Raw genomic sequence first — 21,265 nt, 5'->3', positions numbered from 1 at the left:
GCATCATCAAATGCCCTGTGATTTCCACCCCTAGCCAATATGAGCTCAGAACTCTCTGTAAAAGTGTATTTTTTAATTGAACACAGTTGTAAATTGATACTAAGCATGTGGAGCTGTATAGTGTCATTGTTTTTAACACAAAAACACTGAAAACAGAGTGCTTAAAAATGATCAGTCATCGAAAATATCACAGTTCTGAATAAGGTAACACTTATATAGCGCCTTTCTAGAAACTCAAGGATGATTTACAATCATGTTTTACACTCAGCACTCATCCACACACAAGTGAAAAGAAGTAGCCAATAGCGCACAGCGTACTCTCAACCGGAAACCACCGCACACCTGGAGGAACGCATGGAGCACTGAGGAACTGACCCATCATAGAGTGTTAATCCATGTCTTTAAATATTTGGATACATGTGGGTGTAGCTCATTATTATTATTTTTTTGGGGGGGTAATTTAGATGTAGATGTAGAGGTTTTTGGACGGTGGGAGGGAACCTGCGCAGAATCGAGAAAAACGTGAAACGTGAAAAATCCACCCAGATAGGGACTTGAACCGAAGACCCCAGCACTGGAAGGTGAACGTGCTTAACCACTAATCCACTACTGTACCCACGTCTCTGGACGGAAGGAAAATGCTATGCTTTCAAAAATATTTGGATACATGAGGGCGGAGCTTCGTCTAATTTTACGTTGATGATTGGCTCCCTTACACTTCCAAATTTCAAATTTCTAACGCAATACTGTATCAAACCATGTATTAAACATTTATCTACAACATCACAAAAAAACAAAAAACTCACGAAAGCAAACAAAAAAAAAAACTTGAGGTGATTTGTGCATCTTGTTATGTTGTGTTTAACTTCATCTCAACATCTCAACATCCTCAGAAACAATTCTCAAGTAAATCTACAACAATCAGCCTGTGCAGAACACACTTCAATCCTGAAATATCTCCACCCTGAGAGTTTAAAGCTGCGTTCCATATGTTAAACTCAGATGTTGAATATATATATATATATATATATATATATATATATATATATATATATATACACACAGTACAGTACAGGCCAAAAGTTTGGACACACCTTCTCTCTCTCTTTTTCAATGTGTTTTCTTTATTTTCATGACTGATATTTACATTGTAGATTCTCACTGAAGCATCAAAACTATGAATGAACACATGTGGAGTTTTATGTACTTAATAAAAAATGAGCTGAACCTCCACAGTCACCGGACCTGAACCCAATCCAGATCCAGGTTTGGGGTGAGCTGGAGCACAGAGTGAAGAAGACAAAGGAGCAACAAGTGCTAATAAACACCTCTGGGAACTCCTTCCTTCCTTCAAGACTGTTGGAAAACTTTTTTTTATTTCAGGTGGCCACCTCTTAAATGAAGCTCATTGAGAGAATGATGCCAAGAGTGTGTAAAGCAGTAATCAGAGCAAAGGGGGGCTATTTTGAAGAAACTAGAATATAAAACATGCGTTTTTAGTTATTTCACCTTTTTTTTGTTAAGTACATAAAACTCTACATGTGTTAATTTATAGTTTTGATGCTTCAGTGAGAATCTACAATGGAAATAGTCATGAAAATAAAATAAAGAAAACACATTGAAAAAAGGAGAAGGTGTGTCCAAACTTTTGGCCTGTACTGTAGATATATATAGATAGGGCTTGTGTGATAGAGCAACTTCGCACGAGTTACAGCATTATTTGGAGCGAGATTTGGTGCATTATTTCTAATCTAATATTAATTCTATACTGTATTATAGGGTGCTTGTAAGAACTTGTGAAAATATGAGAGCGTACAACTAAAAATAAAGCCAGGGGTGGACCACGCAACATGACAATGACCTAAAACATTCCAGTATTTCCCCACAAGGAATGGCTTAAAGAAAAAAAAAAATGGACAGTTATTGATAAATAGACAAATCAAAGTTAGGATAATAAAGACCCCAGATCACAATACCACTCCCGGCTCCAACATCTGAATTCTGAGGTAAATGGAACGCAGCATAAATAAACCACTAAGCTTCAACACTTATTATTATTATTTTATCCAACTCATTCAATCATATGAAGTTGTTAGCAGTTGTGCTGTGAGGTGCACCAATCTGTGTCTGTTTAAAAAAACAGGGCAACATCAGGCACTTCCTGTTTTACTACTTAACTACATTAACATTAATAATAACGCAATTTAATAGAACAACGAGCAACAGCAACAAATCAACAGGTAATAAACTGAAAATATGAATCACAAGTAAGATATGCTTGAATAAAAACTAAATCCGTGCCACAGTGGAGAGACAGAGTGAACACAGACAGGAGCAGACAGCAGTGCAGCAGTGCAATAATGTTCACCAGTAAAAGAGGAGGTCAGCTACAGTACAGCCGTGATCAGCTTCACCCCAAACATGGCCTCCCATTGGCCTTTAACCCAGTCGACTAAACCTTGTATCTCCTGGCTTGCCTCTGCTCTCAGAGGCCACGTCTTCTCCTCTTTAGCCATCTAAAAAACAAACAAACAAACAAACAAATCTAGATTTGGACTGACAAGAAATGATTTACAACTCATGTTTAAAAATAAATTATAATAAATAAAATAAAAAATCTAAGTTTTCATGGGGTGTTCTATTTTTTTTCCACTTGACTGTATAAAATAATAATATATATTATAGCATAGTACAATTTCACCATTTTTAAGGTAATCACAGTAATCACAGAGCTCTCTATCTCCAAAATCACACACAGCTGAAAGAATTCTGCATGGAGGAGTGGGAAAACTGTTCTCACAATCAGTATCAGAGACTGATTGTTATAGATTATATCTAATTAAGGTTATTTAAACTAAAATGAGAAATATCCAATAATAGGGACTGACAAAATGTTTTTTTTTTTTTGATAATTACATTTTACAACTCATGTTTAAAAATATATTTTTTATTAAAGGGTTTTATTTGTAAAAAAAAAAAAAATAAAGTTTTTATGGGGTGTCCTGTTTTTTTTCCACATGACTGTATAAAACAATAATATATATTAATAAATAGTACAATTTCCCCATTTTTAAGGTAATCACAGTAAACACAGAGCTCTCTATGTCCAAAATCACACACAGCTGAAACAATTCTGCATGGAGGAGTGGGAAAATCATTCATACAGTCAATGTCAGAGACTGATAGACTGTTATAATAAAAAGTCTAATTAAGGTTATTTCAGCCAAAATGAGAAATATCCAATAATAGGGACTGACAAGAAATTTGGATTTTCGATAATTACATTTTACAACTCATGTTAAAAACAAAAAAATAATAAATAAGTTTTATTTGTTAAAAAAAATCTAAATTTTCATAGGGTGTCCTATTTTTTCCCACATGACTGTATAAAACAATAATGTATATTAGAGCATATTACAATTTCATCATTTTAAAGATCATCTGCTTTTAACTATTAATAATATCCTAACAAAAATTATATAATAAATATCATTATTTAGGTAGATCTGAAGCTCTCACACACACACACACACACAAACACACACAAACACACACACCTCATCATAGAGTTTGATGTCCACCAGGCACGGATCAGAAGAGAAGAGGTGGATAGAGCTGACGCAGCTGATTGGCTGCGTTTCGCGGACTGTGACCCGCCCACTGCTGGTTTGACCCTCCTCCCCATTGGTCGGGTCAGAGTGGCTCTTGCTCCACTGATGATCTTCATCCAGGAGACACAGCATTTCCCGAGTGGCCAGAACAGTTACAGAGGACACAGAGTCACCTGAAGATACACAATCAGGAGAACATGGTTACGTCATTTACCTTTATAGATCGGAAAATATATACTCTTTATTGCTGTTATAGTTCTGTCAGAGAACTAGCTACTTATCTATTTATCTACCGTATTATTTTGCAATATATGGCACAGTTAAAATTCCTTTAATTTTCTCATATATAGTCAGTGCACTTTATAATCCGGTGCTCCTTATGTATGCATTTTACCAGTCAGGTATTAAGGAGCAGTACTCCAAGTCACTCCACTGAAGTACAGAGTTATAAGGGTGAGTTTTCAGTCAAGATTCTCCAGCACTAAGGCTGGAGAATGCAGCAGCATTAGCATTAGCATTAGCCGCTAACCGCAGCTCTTTCGCTGTTCAGAGGTGAGTATATCGGATTGTAGTCTGCGTGTTTACCATGTTAAAACTAGCTACGTGGAAGAAGCGCTAGCTAAGAGCAGCATTTACTAGCACTAAGCGCTGCTGCAAACCGAGCTGTTGAAAATACTGGACATCTAAGCTTACTGTAAATAAAGGGAAGTGCTTTTTTAGGAGAATAATCTGTGTAGATTTACATCCAGCACTCGTTTGACTTTAAAATATATATATATATATATTTTTTTAACCACATCTTATAATCCAGTGCACATTATGTATGAAATTAGACCATAAAATAGACATTACCATTAATAATACCATAATACCATTATTAATTATTATTATTATATCATGTGTTGGGTTTGATTTGTTGGTCACATTAACAAACAATCATTGGTTATTTAGCATGACTATTTAGCTAAAATACATACAAAAACAAATACAAACAAATACAATAAACAAAAAACCAAAATCACCATTATCACATATTATTGAGGACATGACCATTAATTGTATGATAAATCGATAATGTTAATAATCGTGACAGGGGTATTTGAGACTAAAATTGTAATGAGGCACGGTGAGTTAGTATCGTCCACAACTTGACCTTTTATTGGAGTTCTCTTAACAGACCTTTTCACGAGGCATACCCCACGCTTGCCCCCGGTTTTTCCATCCCTTACCCCAGCTCCCTCCTCCTACTCATCTGACGTCACCTCAACAGTCCAATAAAAACTCAGTGTAGGTATAGCACTAAATAAGCAGACTTTTTTTACTAAACAACTATAACAATGCATGACAAAAATGATCTTAAAAAATGATAGAATTAGATATATTTATTTTCGTTGTATAATTTATCATTGTATGATGCAAAACAGTTAAAACAAACCAAAAAAAAAAATACAAAACGAAAGTAAGCGAGTACAAAAAGCTGAATAATAAATAATGTCAGTGAGGTGAGAACAGAGAGACTCAGGGTCCACTCCCAGGCCTGCTGACCTGCTGGATCACCGGGGAGCAGGAGGACGGGCGTCAGCGGGGCGTCAGGACGGCTGAAAGCTGAACCGCCGGCTCACAGCGAGACCAGACTCTGAGGAAGAGTCAGATAGAGCTCAGTGTTTACTGTGAGCCTCATCATCCCTCCACATCTGAGAGTCTCCTTACAAAATAATCAACCGGACTCAAATAAAAGCGTTTCCTCAGAGTCACGCAACACCTCGGCTGTTCTGAACCCGGTTCTGTTCACCTACAGCACTGTGACCGGTTCCCACAGTGGATTAACACTACAGCAGGTGATGAATAGCAGCTCCTCTGTAACTGGAGACGTGTATCGTTTCCGTCTACAGCAGGGAAACTGTATGATCTTCGCTTCGGGGAACTTGACTTTCAGTATGATTATTTCAGTCCAAAATGTTCCACTTTTGTCTCGTCAGGATGTTTGTTGGTAACTGTAAGTCGGGCCTTTGTGTTCTTTATATTATGGTCAGCAGCGGTTTTGACCTTGGATATCATTTTCTCCCATGAATATCATTTTCACCCAGGCTATTTCTTATTATTGAATCATTAACACTGATATAACACCTTAACTGAGGCGAGTGAGACCTGCAGTTCTTTAGATGCAGTTCTGGGTTCTTTTGGGATCTCCTGGATGAGTTGTTCATGCCCTTTTGGAGTAATTTTGGTCGGCCGGTCACTCCTGGGAAGGTTCATCAGTTTTCCATGTTTTAGAAATGACTTTATAACCTTTTCCAGACCGATGGATGATCAATGACTTTGATTTCCTCTCATCTGTTCTGAATTTCTTCAGATGGGGGTATAATAATGTGTTGTTTTCTGCTTCATTGTTGTCAGACAGGTTCTATTTAAATGAGGCCAGGTTTGCTTTTTTCCCTTTAATAAATGAAATCATCATCTAAAAAATCTGCCTTTTGTATTTACTCAGATTATATTTGTCTGATATTAAAGTTTGTTTGATAATCTGTTTATAGAAAGAAAATAATTGATTAATTGATGTATTTTTATATTTATTTATTTATTTCTGCATTAATTTATTGCACCATTTCATGTATTTATTTATTTCCAAATTTCTTCAATTCTTTATTTCTGTATTTCTTTCTTTCTTTATTTATTTTCACATTTCTTTCTTTCATTATTTGTGTATTCATTTATTTCCACATTTCATCATGTATTTATTTTCACATTTCTTCATTTATTTATAATTTTTTTTATTTCCTCTATTTTTTTTATGTTAATTAGGTAGGCCGTCCTATTCTTGTTCTAAAGCAACGTTAGGGATGGCTCCCCCACGCCCGCAACCCCCCTCTGGATCATTTATTGATAAGTGCATTTATTATGTCATTTTTCGTCCTGCAAAAGTCTAAAAAATTTAAGTATGACAAAAAAGCAAAAACAAAAGAAAACTGTAAGGGGACTAGTACTTTCCATGGCACTGGATATCCTTCTCTTGCTTTTATAGTATTTTTAAAGCAAAGAAATAGTTGGAACCTTTTAAAAAGTGTTGTGTTGGTACTCATCACTACAGGTTCAGTATATACGTGTATCAGTCAGCTCTACTGCTGAACCTTCAGCTTATAAACTGCAGCTCTTTCAGCCGCCGGAGGAAGAGACGAGTCACTGCATGCTGCAATTACCATAACCTGCATTCTTCAGAGCTGCTTCACTGCAGAGCTCTTCCAGAAGTCCTGGAGAAGAATGCTGTCTCAGTTCTGCAGGATGGAAACTCACCTTGCTGAAGAAACGCCAGGAGGTAAAAAAACGGAGGATGGCTGTCGTCCTCAGAGATTGGCTCGCTGCCCTCACAGACCAGCGGCCTGTTATAAAAACAGAGATTATGAATATTTACACATAAAAAAAGCAATAATTATAATCAATTACTGCAGAACATCAGAGATCATCAGTAATCTGATTAATCTGTTCACATTTACTCAATATTCATTTTTAATAATAATCAATAGGGCTACTACTCACCATTTTATTAATTGACTAATCAGACGATTATGCCCTTCATTCATGTTTCTATTTGTGAGGCTACCCCTCGATCCACTGCACGTTTTACTGCATCTTTACAGCTAAACTTTTTCTGCTACAGATTCTGCAGGACATTTAGATAATTTTACATGCTGATATAAAATTACACAGCATATTATAGGAGACATTCACAGAGAAAGGATGTTGTTTTATTTTCAGGTTTTATTTTTCTCTTTACTTCAGTTAAAATGCAAATATTAACAGACAAAATTACAATATTATTTGAATTTGATCAAAAAACTTAAATCAGGCTCTTCTACTGTGAGGAAGTTTTTTTGTAATAGCTTTAATAATTCGAGGAAAATGTATACATATTTAATTTTTTTTTATTATTAATGCAAATTACAAGTTTGGGATGGGTGTTTTCTTGTCCCTTATCTGGTGTGTTTACAGTTTTTGCAGACACTGAGACGCCGTCGATTATGTCAATTAATCGAGCCAGCCAATAAACTAACAGAATAAAAAGTCATGTAAACATTATGTGCAAACCACGTAACTTCTCCCTGTGGCTTTTTTTTTATCACATAAAAGATGTAGATTATTTAAATCCTTTGGTTTCAGTACCATGGCATGTTTTTGTACGTGTGCAGACTGAGAGAAATATAGCTGAGATATAATTGAGCACTCTTCATTAGATTTTTACACCTGCAGAAATCTATATATAACCTGATTATGAAATGAAAACCAAATATAAAAAACTAAAAGTCTAGTCGTGGGAGATCAAACAAAGCATTTAAATCACAGAATTAAGTTAAGAACAGAATTCTAGTTTCTGTAGGAGAGAGCTGAGTCACTACAGAGAAACACCACCTCCATCTGCCATCATTACCCAGCAGAAGAAGCTCATCACCATGTGGTTCAGCCAAGCAATTCAGTAAATGAGGGATTTCAGAACTGAAAGAAATGGAGCAGAGTTTTTACTGCCACTCATACACACGTTTCATCTGTTAATCCAGATGTGTGTAATTAAGAGGCTGAGAGACGAGGCGACGGGATTGGCCGAGAGGGAGGAAGCTCAGAAGAGGAGTGTAGAAAAAGATAAAAACGAGAGATTTCTTTTACGTACCACAGATGGTGTTTGGGATTGAGGCGTGTGGTTGAGATGCCCTTAAGCTTGCTGTCTGATTTTGGGGCCAGTTCCCTCGCTATTCCTGTATGGAAGGGAAAAAACAGCATTATTAAAAAAGGCAAATTACAGTTCTTTATAACATATAGAACTTATAGTCCACATAATTCACTGAAACAAAAATTGTTGTATTATATTTAGTTTTCATTGGGTGTTTTTACAATTATTTTAGCAATTATTTTAAGTATTTTCCAGTACTTTTCAGTGTTTTTAGGCATTTGCATAATGTATTTAGTACATCATAGTTTTTATTCAATGACTAGGCCTGTCACGATGAGACAATATATACCAAATTGAAAACCTCTGGAATATAATCTAGAGGAAGATGGATGATATCAAGCCATCAAACCACCAAACTGAACTGCTTGAATTTTTGTACCAGGAGTAAAGCAGCATAAAGTTATCCAAAAGCAGTGTGTAAGACTGGTGGAGGAGAACATGATGCCAAGATGCATGAAAAAAAAACTGTGATTAAAAACCAGGGTTATTCCACCAAATATTGATTTCTGAACTATTAAAACTTTATGAATATGAACTTTATAGAAACTTGCCTCATACAGTCACTGTTTTTAACCATTATATGGAGTAAAACTTACACAACTCAACTTGAGGAAGCACTCAAGACTTCCCTATAATAAAAAGGGACTTTCTCACTAAGCAATCATCAATTATTACTATTGTAAAGTAAAGTTAATCATCATCACAGTGGAGGTTTTCAGTATTTTTCTCCTCACCCTTTGTGAAATTAAAAATTATTTGTCATCACAACAGAGACATACAGTGATCCGTATGACACACTCCACAACCCCAAACAAAACAATGAGACAAACTTCAGTACGTCAGAGTTTTTCCCACCACAGATTCCTGACAATAGACAAAGAAAACGACTACAGTTTGGGTCACATTATCCATTACACAATTACACCTGGTTGAAAGATACATGGAGATATGTAGGCTATGGAAAATAACCACACTAGCTTTGTTAGTGTAGCAGAAAAAATTATATTGCCTCATATAGTGGCATAAGGATAGTTTTGAGGAAGGAGGGAGGAGCGTGTTAATGATCTCAAGGGAGCTAGGAGCACAGAGAAAAAACAAGAAAACCATTAGAAACACATTTTGTCATATTAGATTGAGATCCTGCAGTGCCTCTATTCTTAAAAGGTTCTGTGAGATTATTGGTAAAGTTGCAAACTAGATATGTGATTATTATCTGACTCATGATAAAATGGATTGTACTTAAAGCACATCAGCAAAATCAAAATACAAACTGCATGCATGATAAGTGATGTAACAGTGTTGTATATCACTTTGTGCATTCAGTATATTAACAGGTTTGCCCAGAAAGTTAATATGGCATCAGGTACACTGTTAATCAGTATTGGCTATTGCCCAATCATGGTGAAAAGTAGATGAGTATCAGCCCAAAAAATCTGATTTACTTTATTACTGATTTAATTTACTTTTTTAACCCTCCGATAACACTCTACTGTTATACTGCTGTAAATAATGTGCTGTGAATAATAATGCCCATTAATTGCACTTAAGAAAGCATCAGAGGGTGCTCTGAAAGAAGGTAAAGAAAGGAAATACTTAAAAGATTTATCAACAAAATGCACATATTATTCTATTAAAATGCCTTTTGTCTATTTTATACACAAACAACCTAATCACAGTAGGAGGTGCCCTTTTATTACTCTTAAAACTGTGCCAAACAGTTAAAAGCTTACTAGGGCATCAGGTGGTTCAGGCCTCACAATTTAGTCCTGGAGCAGAGAACTGTCAGCATGTTGTGCAGCAGAGTTCTGCAGGGCTCCCTCCTGGGCCCTGTTTATTTTTTGAGGGATACTTGGATCCGGCTGATGTTTGGTGCAGGTTAACGCTTCAAGTCTCTGTTAAGATGTCAGGAAAACTGAAGATGTTCATGAAAGCAAGAAAGCAAAGCAGAGCAAAGCAAAGCAGGTCTTTTAGAGATTAAAGGTTCTTCAAAGTCTGAATCGAGCTTTCATAATATTTGGACGCTCTTCTAAATTAAGGTCCAGGTTTAAAAGGACTGTTTCTGTGAAGCGAAGAAACAGAATTCACAGTTAATCCACCTGCAGGATGAAACATGAATGAAGGATAAAACACCCACACCTGGCCACGAGCCTGGCAGCAGCTGGCTCAGTACCTGAACTTTAAAGTGATAAAGAGATCCACCCTCACTTCAGGGTGAGGAATGAGCAAAATCCCTGTAAAACACTGTAACAGGAAACAACCACTTACTTCAGAGTTACGTATTCTTGCTTTACATACAATACAAAAACATGGTTTTAGAAATTTTTTATTTTTTAAAAGGCATCTAAATATCATATATTTATATATGACTAACAGTTGCATTTGTGTTCCTTTTATTTTTAATTATCTATTTTAGTATTTTATAGGTACAACATTGTGTATTTTATTTAGTTTTCTTTACTTCTTTATAAGCTTTAAAGTATAGTTCCACTATTATTTTTAACTGCTAACTTAACTAGTTAAGTGAAGCTAAGCTAAATAAACACAAAACTGTAATAAAAAAAAGACTTTATTTTAAAGTCAAACAAGTGCTGGATGTTAATCTATACAGATTTCTCTCCTGAAAACTGTTTATTTGGGCGAGTAACACGCTTCAGTTTATTTACATTAATGCTGGAGCATTAGCATTAGCATTAGCGGCTAACTGCCAACACTTCACAGAGGAACACTGAGTGTTCTGGTAAGGCAGGGTGATATAAGCTAGTGGTTTGTCACTCTCTGAATGGCAAAAGAGCTAGTGCATAGCGCAGTTAGCGGGTAATGCTAATACTGCTCTAGCAGTGCTAGCCGGGGTTAGGACCAGGCTATAGGCTGATAATACTCACCTCTGAAAGGGGAAATAGCGAGTGCGGTTAGCAGATAATGCTAATTCTGCTCCAGTCTCTAAACTGAAACTCCTGTGTAACTCTGTACTTCAGTAAAGTCACTTTTGCTTTACTGCTCCTAAATACCTGACTGGTTGAATTTATTGCAAAAGATGCACCCGATTATAAAGTGCACTGATGATTTATTTGGGGGAAAATGAAAGGATTTTAAAGTGCAGCTAATGATGCAAAAAAATCTGGTAGAATCTTCCTTCCAAACAGCAACTCTTTATTTAACGATGAGTATAATAAGAACATACATGAGAAGAAGGAAATAATGCTAATTCCGCGTGTTAAAAAAGTCCTGAGTCACCAGCTCTGTACAGTCTTGTCCCGAAATGACTCACACAAAGAGAAAAAGAAGAATCCACCACGGTCAGCTCTCCCTTTTACAGCAGTAGGTCATTTTACAGGGCTGCAAAACCACAGCTGACTGCGAACATTGCCAACTGGCTCCGATACCATTTCCCATTCGGAGGAAAACCACATCCTATGGGCCGTTCCACAGCCCCTGCGCTCTGGAAGCTCCGCTGCTCGGAGGGCCCTCCATCTGCTCCAGAGCTGTGTTCTCTCGCTCCAGTCTGAGAAATGCTCTTTGTTATGGTAAAGGTATCCTTCAGTTCTTCTCTCAGACAAATATTTTTACAGCTGTTCGGCCAAAACTAAATAAACATGTTTTTTTTCCACCCATTTACGCGTGATAAGCAGCTTGGAGCTTGAAAAGTTTGCCAGATCTCTGCATACCGACGAGAAGAAGAAACATGATTCTCATTGACTAAACTGATACAAAGGTCTCTGGACAATTAATGGCAATGCAAATGCCAGTTTTCTCCATACAGGTGCAATATAGGCCCAATCCCATTTCACCGCTTGGCTCTAGGACCCTCTGTTTCGTATGTCTAGGTTCTAGAGGTAGGGTGTCCTGCAGAATGGAGGTCCTACATGGCCTTTCAAACAGAGATTTTTCAAAGGAACACTCCAAACAGAGGACTATTGGAGTCCATGGATAGCAGCACAGATCGAGAGGCGAGTCTTTGACTGTGCACCACGCAGTTTGATTTAAGATGCGTCTTTGCTATCGTAATGACGGGAAAAGTATGCTTTGAGACGCTCGAAACACGAATCGCTATTTTAAAGGTGCAGTGCTTTTGCTGCTTTTTCACGCTGTGAAGGTGCATGAAGGTGCAGGTAATTTGCAGAAAAAGCAATGTTGTTTTATATGTTGTTTTATTTTGCATTCTGTTTATTATTGATGTAAAAGTTGGGGTGAACTTGTGTTTTCCATTGTCAAGATAGCAATACGCTATTTACCTGAACACACCTTGTTTCCAGACCACCACGCCCATAAGTGTAGATATGTTCAGAAGCTCTGCTGCTATTTAAATTACACAGGTGTAAGGCATGAAAATAGACTGTAAGATAGTGTTACAGATGGTGTAAGATAGCAATGAGCATTGCAACGTGCCTTCCACAGGGTGTAATACAGGGCCCATAGACTTGCAGTAACTGTGTGCTAATGGGAGCTCTGTATATGAAGTAATGTGTATGTATTAGTGTATATGAGTTCTTACCTGTTAGCTGGCTGAAGAAGCGTTTGCAGCGGGCGCCGTCTCGAACCAGCAGCGTGTACGCTGTAGCCCCGCCCTCCTCAAACTCCATGTGGATGGTCTGAGACCCAAGACCCACCTCCAGGTAGCTCAGCTCACACAAGCGATGGCTGTCCCTCTTCTGCAGCCAGTCTGAAGGCTGACCTCTGCATCACGACACGGGGAGACAAATCAGAAAAAGAAGAATTGAGTGATTTTGTTTTTCTAGTAGACTCAGTCCTTATTAATCATGTTAATCTGAGCTAAAGGCTAAAGCTGCTGTTTCCATGTGGGTCAGCCAGACGTGACTCTTCCTGTAGCAGTTTTTTTATCTCCAGTTTCTAAGAGTCTTTATTTGAAGGTGTAGAAACAGTACTCACCGCTCTCTGACTTCATCTGTAATTTCTCTAAAGAAAAGAAAGAACTTCTACTTTTAACAGTTACAGAGTTCTCTCTGTTTCTGTGTCTTTTTCTTGTGTTTTTTTTTATCTATTTCCAAAGCTCAGTTTATTCCTACTGCTACTGACCAGCTATAAGCTGTTACCCAATCAATTCTTTCCTAAATATTACCCCCTCTTTACGTTTTTACACTATTTTTACCCCCTATTTACGCACTCTAAATGCCCAGATGATGTTAAAATGTGGAAAATGCTGATATTTAATGAGTAAATATGTAATCTTTAGTGTTTCAGCTCTTTTGGAAACACAGACCAAGTTGGGTATAAATTGTGTGACCCATTTTAACCCTCTCTACACTGAAATTTGGAGTCGACATCATGGATTATATCTACTAATTGTTGCAGCTCTATCTGAGACAATAGCATTGTTATTGATTCATATTCATTTCTTTTTATTTATTCTACTTATTCTAAAGGTTTATACCTATTTTTACCAAAAATATAATGACAGTAGATATTATGGCTAGAAAAAAAGTGGATACACAACAATTCATAGTAGTGTAAAACACAATGCTTACGCAAAAAAAAAAAAAATACAATACAAATGTGTCTCTTGAACCTTATTTAGTGCACACATAATCAATCTAAGCTTATTGGCGAAACCCAAGAGGACATCCACAAAGCCAAAAGAAAGGGAGGAAAAACCACTTTCTCCGCCCTTCTGATGTCCGACTAATTTAACTCATGAATTTTATGCTCTAAAATGACGGATTAGCTGTTTTTTGTGGATTATTTCAGTAAATCTGTTCTGCTGACAATTTAAAAAGCCCATGTTACAGTAAGTTTGGAAAATTTTCTGTATGCTTTTCTTGCCTTTGAGAAAGTTTTGTAAAACTCATCTTTTTATCATTTCATCATTTTCATCCCATTTCAGTGGCCTGAACATAATCTACACAACATTTCACACTAAAACCTTTTGTTTACTGATTATTCTTTTATTGTAGATGGCATTAAAGTTGCAGCTTACCCTGCCTGAGAGGTCATTTCTAGGATGTATATGGATCGATCAGTTACAACCATGAGAGATGGGAACTCCACTGGATCTCCAAACCTCACAGCAGACATCTAGAATCAGGAGAACGTTTATATTAGGATTATTACTGAAAAAAAAGAGAGCACTTAAAAATGATGAGTTTCTTTGATTTTACCAAATTAAAAACCTCTGGAATATAATCAAGAGGAAGATGGATGATCACAAGCCATCAAACCACCAAACTGAACCGCTTGAATACATTTTTGCACCAGGAGTAAAAGTATAAAGTTATCCAAAAGCAGTGTGTAAGACTGGTGGAGGAGAACATGATGCATGAAAAAAAAACTTTGATTAAAAAACAGGGTTTTTCCACTAAATATTGATTTCTGAACTCTTAAAGGAACTCTTTATGAATATGAACTTGTTCTATTTGCATTATTTGAGGTCTGAAAGCTCTGCATCTTTTTTTGTTATTTTTTTGTTATTTCAGACATTTCTCATTTTCTGCAAATAAATGCTCTAAATAATTTTTTTTTTAATTTGGAATTTAGGAGAAACATTGTCCGTAGTTTATTCAGAAACTGAAGTGGTCTCTTATTTTTTTTTACAGAGCTGTATATTAAAGCATCACACTATTCTGTTGTGAAATTCTGTGGTGTCAAATATGAAATACTGTATAATTTTCCTTAATAAATAAATGACCAAATATAGTATTTCTGTTTTAATAGTTTAACTCTTTCTCTTTACCTACTTTTAGCACTTGTGTGAAAATCTGATAATGTTTTAGGTCATATTTAAGGGTTCACAAATGTTCAAGCACCATTGTATACTATTTCATTATATGTAAAAATATCGCAAAATTAAGCAATATACCCCCTAATAATAATGTAACCCCTGTATTTTGTCCTGTAAAGTTCTGCTAAATGAATAGCCTTATTGAAAATATGATTATGACAGGGCTATGCATTAAACAGAGAGGTGTGAAGAGTGTGTGTGTGTGTGTGAAGTAGAGGAAAGAGGAGTTTATTAACTAGAATAAAGCTCTTTTCCTGCAGTGGAGTTTAAGATCTGATCCCTTGATGAAGCCAGCTGGCTCTGCAGAAAACTAATACACCCTCCCAGTGGTGAGGAGGCGGGGGGGGGGGGGCTGTGTAGATAAGGCAGAGTCTCAGCAGGTATCAGGTGGGATCAGCCCTGAACTACAAACTATAAACCACTTCTAAGAACATTCACCTCACACACCCTCCTTCACACAGTACACCAGGTTCTATCATTTAGTTTCTTTACTTAAGTAGAAATGTAAAACAAAAAACATTTTTTAACATAATCTGAACTTTCTCCTCCTTATATTTAAATAAAAACAGCCTCGTTACTCCTAGTTTTTATTTAATTTCAGCTGGTTTTCATTCCAGCTTCTCATCGTTCAATAAAACCCCTATCCAGATAAATCTCTCCATCCAGATAGAGTGAATCTGATTGTGATTGGATGTAGAGAAGTATAAACATATACCATTCCCACTCCCTATTGGTTCATATATTTTACAGACTATAAGCTGAACCATATTATAAGGCACACTATCAATGAACATCTATTTTCTGGTCTATATTCATACATAAGGCACATTTTAAGCAACACTAGTAAGGAACAGGGGTGTCACTGTGTTTTCCTTCTAATTTAGCAGGCCGCCTAAGTAAACAAAACTGTAATTCTTTAAAAAATATAATAATAAATAAAAAATATAATCTACACAGATTTGTCTCTTAAAAAATAAAAAAAAATATTTGGGTGAATAAATGCTTACATTTATTTACAGTAAGCTTAGATTTCCAATTTTTTAGCATGGTTAGCAGCAGCGCTTAGCGCTAGTAGATGCCACCTGACAGCGCTACACTGAGGAACCCTGAGTGTTCTGGTAGACCAGGGCAATATTAGATAGCGGTTCAACCCATGTAGTTTGTTTTAACACTGTAAACATGCAGACTACAGTCCGATATACTCACCTCTGAGCGACGAAAGAGCTAGTGCTGCAGCCTTAGTGCTGGAGAAACTTCACGGAAGACTAATAGTTAAACTTATAACTCTGTACTTCAGTGGAGTGGCTTTACTGCTCCTTAATAACTGACTGGTAGAATTCATAAACAGTCCTTACAGTCTGAAAAATGTAGTACTGTAAAATTAAGCCATCAGTCGACTCACTTTCAGAAGGCAGCGAATCTCCTCTTCTCCATCAAACACCTCCACATCCAGGTAAAGCTTCAGTCTGTGATCTACAGCCTCGAAATCCTCCGACAGCAGGTCAAATGGAGCTGAAACACACAGAAATACAGATTTTCAAAATGAGAAAATTATTACTAAACAGGCCTCATATATAATATTTCACAATATTCAAGTAAACCCACAAAACTGCTGAAATTATGTCCACTTATTACAGTTACTCTTAATACACTGTACTGACAAATGTCATGAAACGTGAGACAAGTATCATATCTACTTTAAATGGACAATTCTAGCTAGCATGGGCATGTAGGTTATGTTTTTAGCCTCACTCACAAGATAACACCTCACAATGTATACAGGTATAGGCGTTTTTCTAAAATCTGCGCTTACCTTTTTTTTTTATTTAATTTATTTTTATTTATTTATTATGACTTTTATTAATTTTTATTCGAATGTTTTATATTTGTATTTGTGTTCTTAATTCTATTATTCATTTTATAATTTCTTATCATTCTTAACATTTTACTTTACTTTTATTATTATTACTATTTTTACATATTTTATATATTTTTTTTGACTTTTTATGTCAATTTGTTTTTTATGGTATTTTATAATTTTCTGTTTTACTTATATATTTTATTTATATATATATATATATATATATATATATATATATATATATATATTAAATGTTGATTTAAAATTAGATAAATTAGCACTTTTTTTTTACTATTTTATTCCTTATTATTATTTATTGTTAAATATTTTCAATCCCTTTGATGTTGTAAATGCTCGGCAACATTGTAAATGAGGGTCACCCTCAATGTTTTTGATTGATTGACTTAATCAGATGATCAATTTGCATACTGCTATCCCATGACTTCTGGCGCCATGTCATGTCATGTACACACAGACTAGGTCTATTATCATATAGGTCTATTACTCAACTGCATGACAATACTCGCTCTGTTTCAGCTTTAAATAATAATAATAATAATAATAATAATAATAATAATAATAATAATAAAGGGTAAAACTGCACTAAAACGTTCCCTGTAATTTGAAGTGTTTATATAGGAGAACCCTGTGAGGATCACTGAGTTCATATACAGAAAAAACTGCATGTCTCAGAGCCATCTGTCTGCTTAGGTTAAACAAACTGCTCTCCTTAAAGTCCAGCTTTTAATGGACACAAATGGGGCCCGTCTGCGTGAAGCAAAAACTGCACTGTATTAAAAACCAGCAGTTCTTTTTCTTGGGAAAGTGAAGCTTTACGCTTGATAAGCAGCCAGACAATGCGGTGGATCGTTCCCTCGACGCTGCTGCAGTAATGATAGGGAGGAGAGAGGACAGCGAGTCTGTAATTTTCTCGGAGGCCGATCCTCGTCGTAATCGTACCGTATTTTAATTTTTTTTGTGCTGCAACTTTCCATCAGAGACATGATTGGTACTAATTAAAGCTCACATCCATCATTTTCTACTGGCAGCAACATTCACCCCCTAATGCAGCCATCTCTTTCCATAGCACCCAGCAGTATGGAGGATGAAGCGATACGGCCCTAAAATAATATCACAATATTTCAAATAATGTATTTTTGCAATATCAATATTATTGGCGATATGACAAAACATTATGTAACAAAATAAATATTAAAAGTTTACTATAAATTAGGAATGTTCTAAAACTGATAATTTTTTTGATGCATGAGATCGGGGCGGATCATGGTTGTGAGCAGTGTAATAAAACATAGAAAAATATAGAACTAAAATAAAGTAATTTACAAAAAAAATCTACAAAAAAAACAAAAGTGCAAAATATTTAGTACTGCATGTAAACTGCAAACAAACATATACAGAGTAAATACAGCAAACAGCAAAACAAATACACAGTAAACTGCTTTCAAGCATATCACAATATCACGATATGGAGTTTTTTTGGAGTGCAATAATCTCTATTCTGTAATATATTCTGTACAGAACAGTCTAAATCAAAAATGCTTGAGGCAAAGACGATATTCACACTGTTTTTGAGGTTAAAATGATTATTTTAGGGTAAAATGCTGCAACATGTTGCTTTACTACTGCTAAACAAAATATATTTGTGGTGTCAATCAACACAAATTTTAATCAGATTAATCACAACAATTTTCTGTGACGTACTGGGATTATTTTATGATCCGGATCAGCAGATGCGACCAGTAAACGCAGCACATTTTTGCATGTGTAAACAGCATGGAGCAGCAGAGACAGCGTTTGTTCATAAAAGAATATTATCTGGCTAATATATCAAAAATATATTAGATTAAAATACACAAAAAAGAATTAAAAATTGCTATTATCAAATTTCATGACTTTTCCAGGTTTTTCTTGGCTGTATGAACCCTGAAGAATATAAGACTATTCTGATAAAATTATATGGATTTTTCTTTTATCGTATAATAGAATTTTTGGCGATATTACTGCGTATGATCCGATACCTTATGATATGTCACACTCCTAATACCCACCATGTTCGGATGCTTGTGTGAGCAGCAGGCCTCGAGCACTTTCTCCCGGATCATCCTCTGGATCCTCTGGGTCACTCTGTCTCTGGATCTCTGCTGACTGAGAGCTGAACGTCTGATTGACCCAAACCTCGTTCTGATTGGATGAAGCATCAGAGAGTTCGCTGTGGGCGGTGAAGAAGGAGTCTGTGGCCACGTCCTGCAGCGTGGAGAGCTTAGCTGGTTGGGTGAGATGCTGAGGGCTTCCGTGGGATGAGGAGGTTACGTCCAGGTCCAGAGACTGAAAGTGAAAAAGGTACTTGTGAGTATCGTCACGCACTGCGCTGTTCACTGTGAGTGGTAATGCCTTCTATGACTATGATTATTGTTGATGTAAAAGTTGGATAGTTCTGCTGTGTTGCTGAGATAGCAATGAACGTCTGACTGCTGACTGGGATCTGTCTAGGTTGTATTCAGTCAGTGGAGCTCCTGTGTTTTCTGTTGCCAAGATAGACAAGATAAAACTCCAGAAATGTACCTGAACACACCTCATTTCCAGAACACCACGCCCATCAGTGTAGATATATTCAGAAGTGTCTTTGCTAATTAAAAGATGCAGGCGGAAGATGTGAAAATAGACTGTTGGCAGGGTGTGAGATAGCAATGAGCATAATGATGTTATAGTAAGTTCTAGCTCTTTCGTCGTTTAGAGGTGAGTATTATAGGCCTGCAGTTTGCGCATTTACCGTGTACCATGTGAAAACCTCTGTTCCTTACTAGTGTTGCATAATGCGCCTTGTAATCCGCTGCGCATTATGTATGAAAATAGACCAGATATATTTATTGCTATAGTGCGCCTTATATTGTGAAAATATGGTACCTAAACCTGTCAAAATAATATGCTTCTGATTACTAACTAATTATAAATTATGCTTTACACAGTGTGAGATATTATTAATTTACATTGGACGGCCGATGAGGATGGACAGGTGTGTCTGTGTCATCAAAGTTGAAGCATCTGTCCCCATTCTGCCCACAGTAGACTGGAGTACTGGTGGAGGGAGTGGTTTGCACAGCCAGCTGGACCACATGATCACTACTGCATTCTGGGCAGAAAACTGTATCCCCTGAACACAAAAACACACAAACATAGGAGATCATTAAGAAGCTCATATTCAGCTTTTTGTTACAACTTATTACACATTTATAGGGACGTATCAATCACACTGTTTGCCCAAGAGTCGGAGTAATTTGATATTTAATTTTGAGTATTTGCTGATACAGAGTTCTGATCCGATACTTTGATGATGCAGTAAAAAAAAAAAAAAACGGTTCCCTGAATGCGAGCGGCTGGTGGAGCATTGGAGACTTCAGAAGGGGAAACTCAGAGATCAGTAGCTCATTCACCCATAGTAAAACCAAAGAAACGAAGGAGTGAAGTTTCTGACTGAGCTCTCTCTCTCTCATTGAACATAACCTGGAATCGGATTCATACGCTTTGAAAGGAGACCGCATCACACCCGCCCAGTTTAAAATGATTCTTTCTCATGCTTGGTGCAATTACCCATTCTCACCAGAGAGGGCACTAAATCCCAAAACTTACGGACATCAGCTTTAATAATAATAATAAATTACAGATTACACAACACTTATCAAAAAAAAAAAAAATCCACCTGTGTAAAAAATAAAATAGGCCTGGGATGTTCTTGGTATTTCACATTCTGAGATCAAAAAGACATCAAAAGAACTGATAACACTCACACTCTCTATAGGAAGATGCACCGGGTCTCCACCGGGTCTTTAAGCCTCTAATGTTCTGAAAATAAACAGCCGTGTTCATCCCCGCCCCCATGCAGGACAAGGTATGTGTTTGGCCAAAGCCAGCAGCTGGAAACCAAATAAACAGCCATAATCCAGCTGAGTAAATGCCTGGAGACTCCCAGACCCTCGTGTAGAAGCACGTTTTAATGCCGAACTTTACAGCGAGTCAACGAGCCCAACACCAAAACCAAACATTAAAGAGTAGTGTAGAGCAGTGTAGAGTAAAAAGCACTGTAGCAGGGTTCTTGCTCAATTTTAAAAGTCAAATTTAATGCTTTTTATGACCTTTTAAACATCTCAATAAATATAATTTAAAGCCCAAAAATATAGTCTTAACTTCTTAAGTAGAAAATAATTTATTGTATTGAAAATTAAAACTTAACGTTTCCCATTTGTTATCAGTTTTCTTTATCCATTTTGTTCCATTGTGATGCAGAACATGTTAGCATCTTAGCTGGCTCACCGCTTAATGTA

The 21,265-nt window shown here is 36.4% G+C and overlaps 1 protein-coding gene across 1 annotated transcript in view; it reads right to left on the bottom strand.

Annotated features, from left to right (window-relative positions):
* Positions 1–2,150: 2,150 nt before the first annotated feature.
* The window catches only part of LOC103043491 (serine/threonine kinase 11 interacting protein), a 34,991-nt gene continuing 15,876 nt past the window's right edge, over positions 2,151–21,265 (bottom strand). The window contains exons 18-26 of the mRNA XM_022675338.2: positions 19,934–20,097; positions 18,995–19,271; positions 16,467–16,576; positions 14,264–14,361; positions 12,824–13,005; positions 8,272–8,356; positions 6,903–6,988; positions 3,558–3,784; positions 2,151–2,516 (exon numbers count right to left, since the gene is read on the bottom strand). Of these exons, the coding sequence (XP_022531059.2) occupies positions 2,388–2,516; positions 3,558–3,784; positions 6,903–6,988; positions 8,272–8,356; positions 12,824–13,005; positions 14,264–14,361; positions 16,467–16,576; positions 18,995–19,271; positions 19,934–20,097 (1,358 nt within the window). The 3' untranslated portion in view covers positions 2,151–2,387. The remainder of the gene's footprint in view (positions 2,517–3,557; positions 3,785–6,902; positions 6,989–8,271; positions 8,357–12,823; positions 13,006–14,263; positions 14,362–16,466; positions 16,577–18,994; positions 19,272–19,933; positions 20,098–21,265) is intronic.

Source organism: Astyanax mexicanus, chromosome 5 (genome assembly GCF_023375975.1).
Source record: "Astyanax mexicanus isolate ESR-SI-001 chromosome 5, AstMex3_surface, whole genome shotgun sequence".
Classification (NCBI taxonomy): Eukaryota; Metazoa; Chordata; class Actinopteri; order Characiformes; family Acestrorhamphidae; genus Astyanax; species Astyanax mexicanus.
This window is presented reverse-complemented; position numbering and strand designations above follow the sequence as displayed.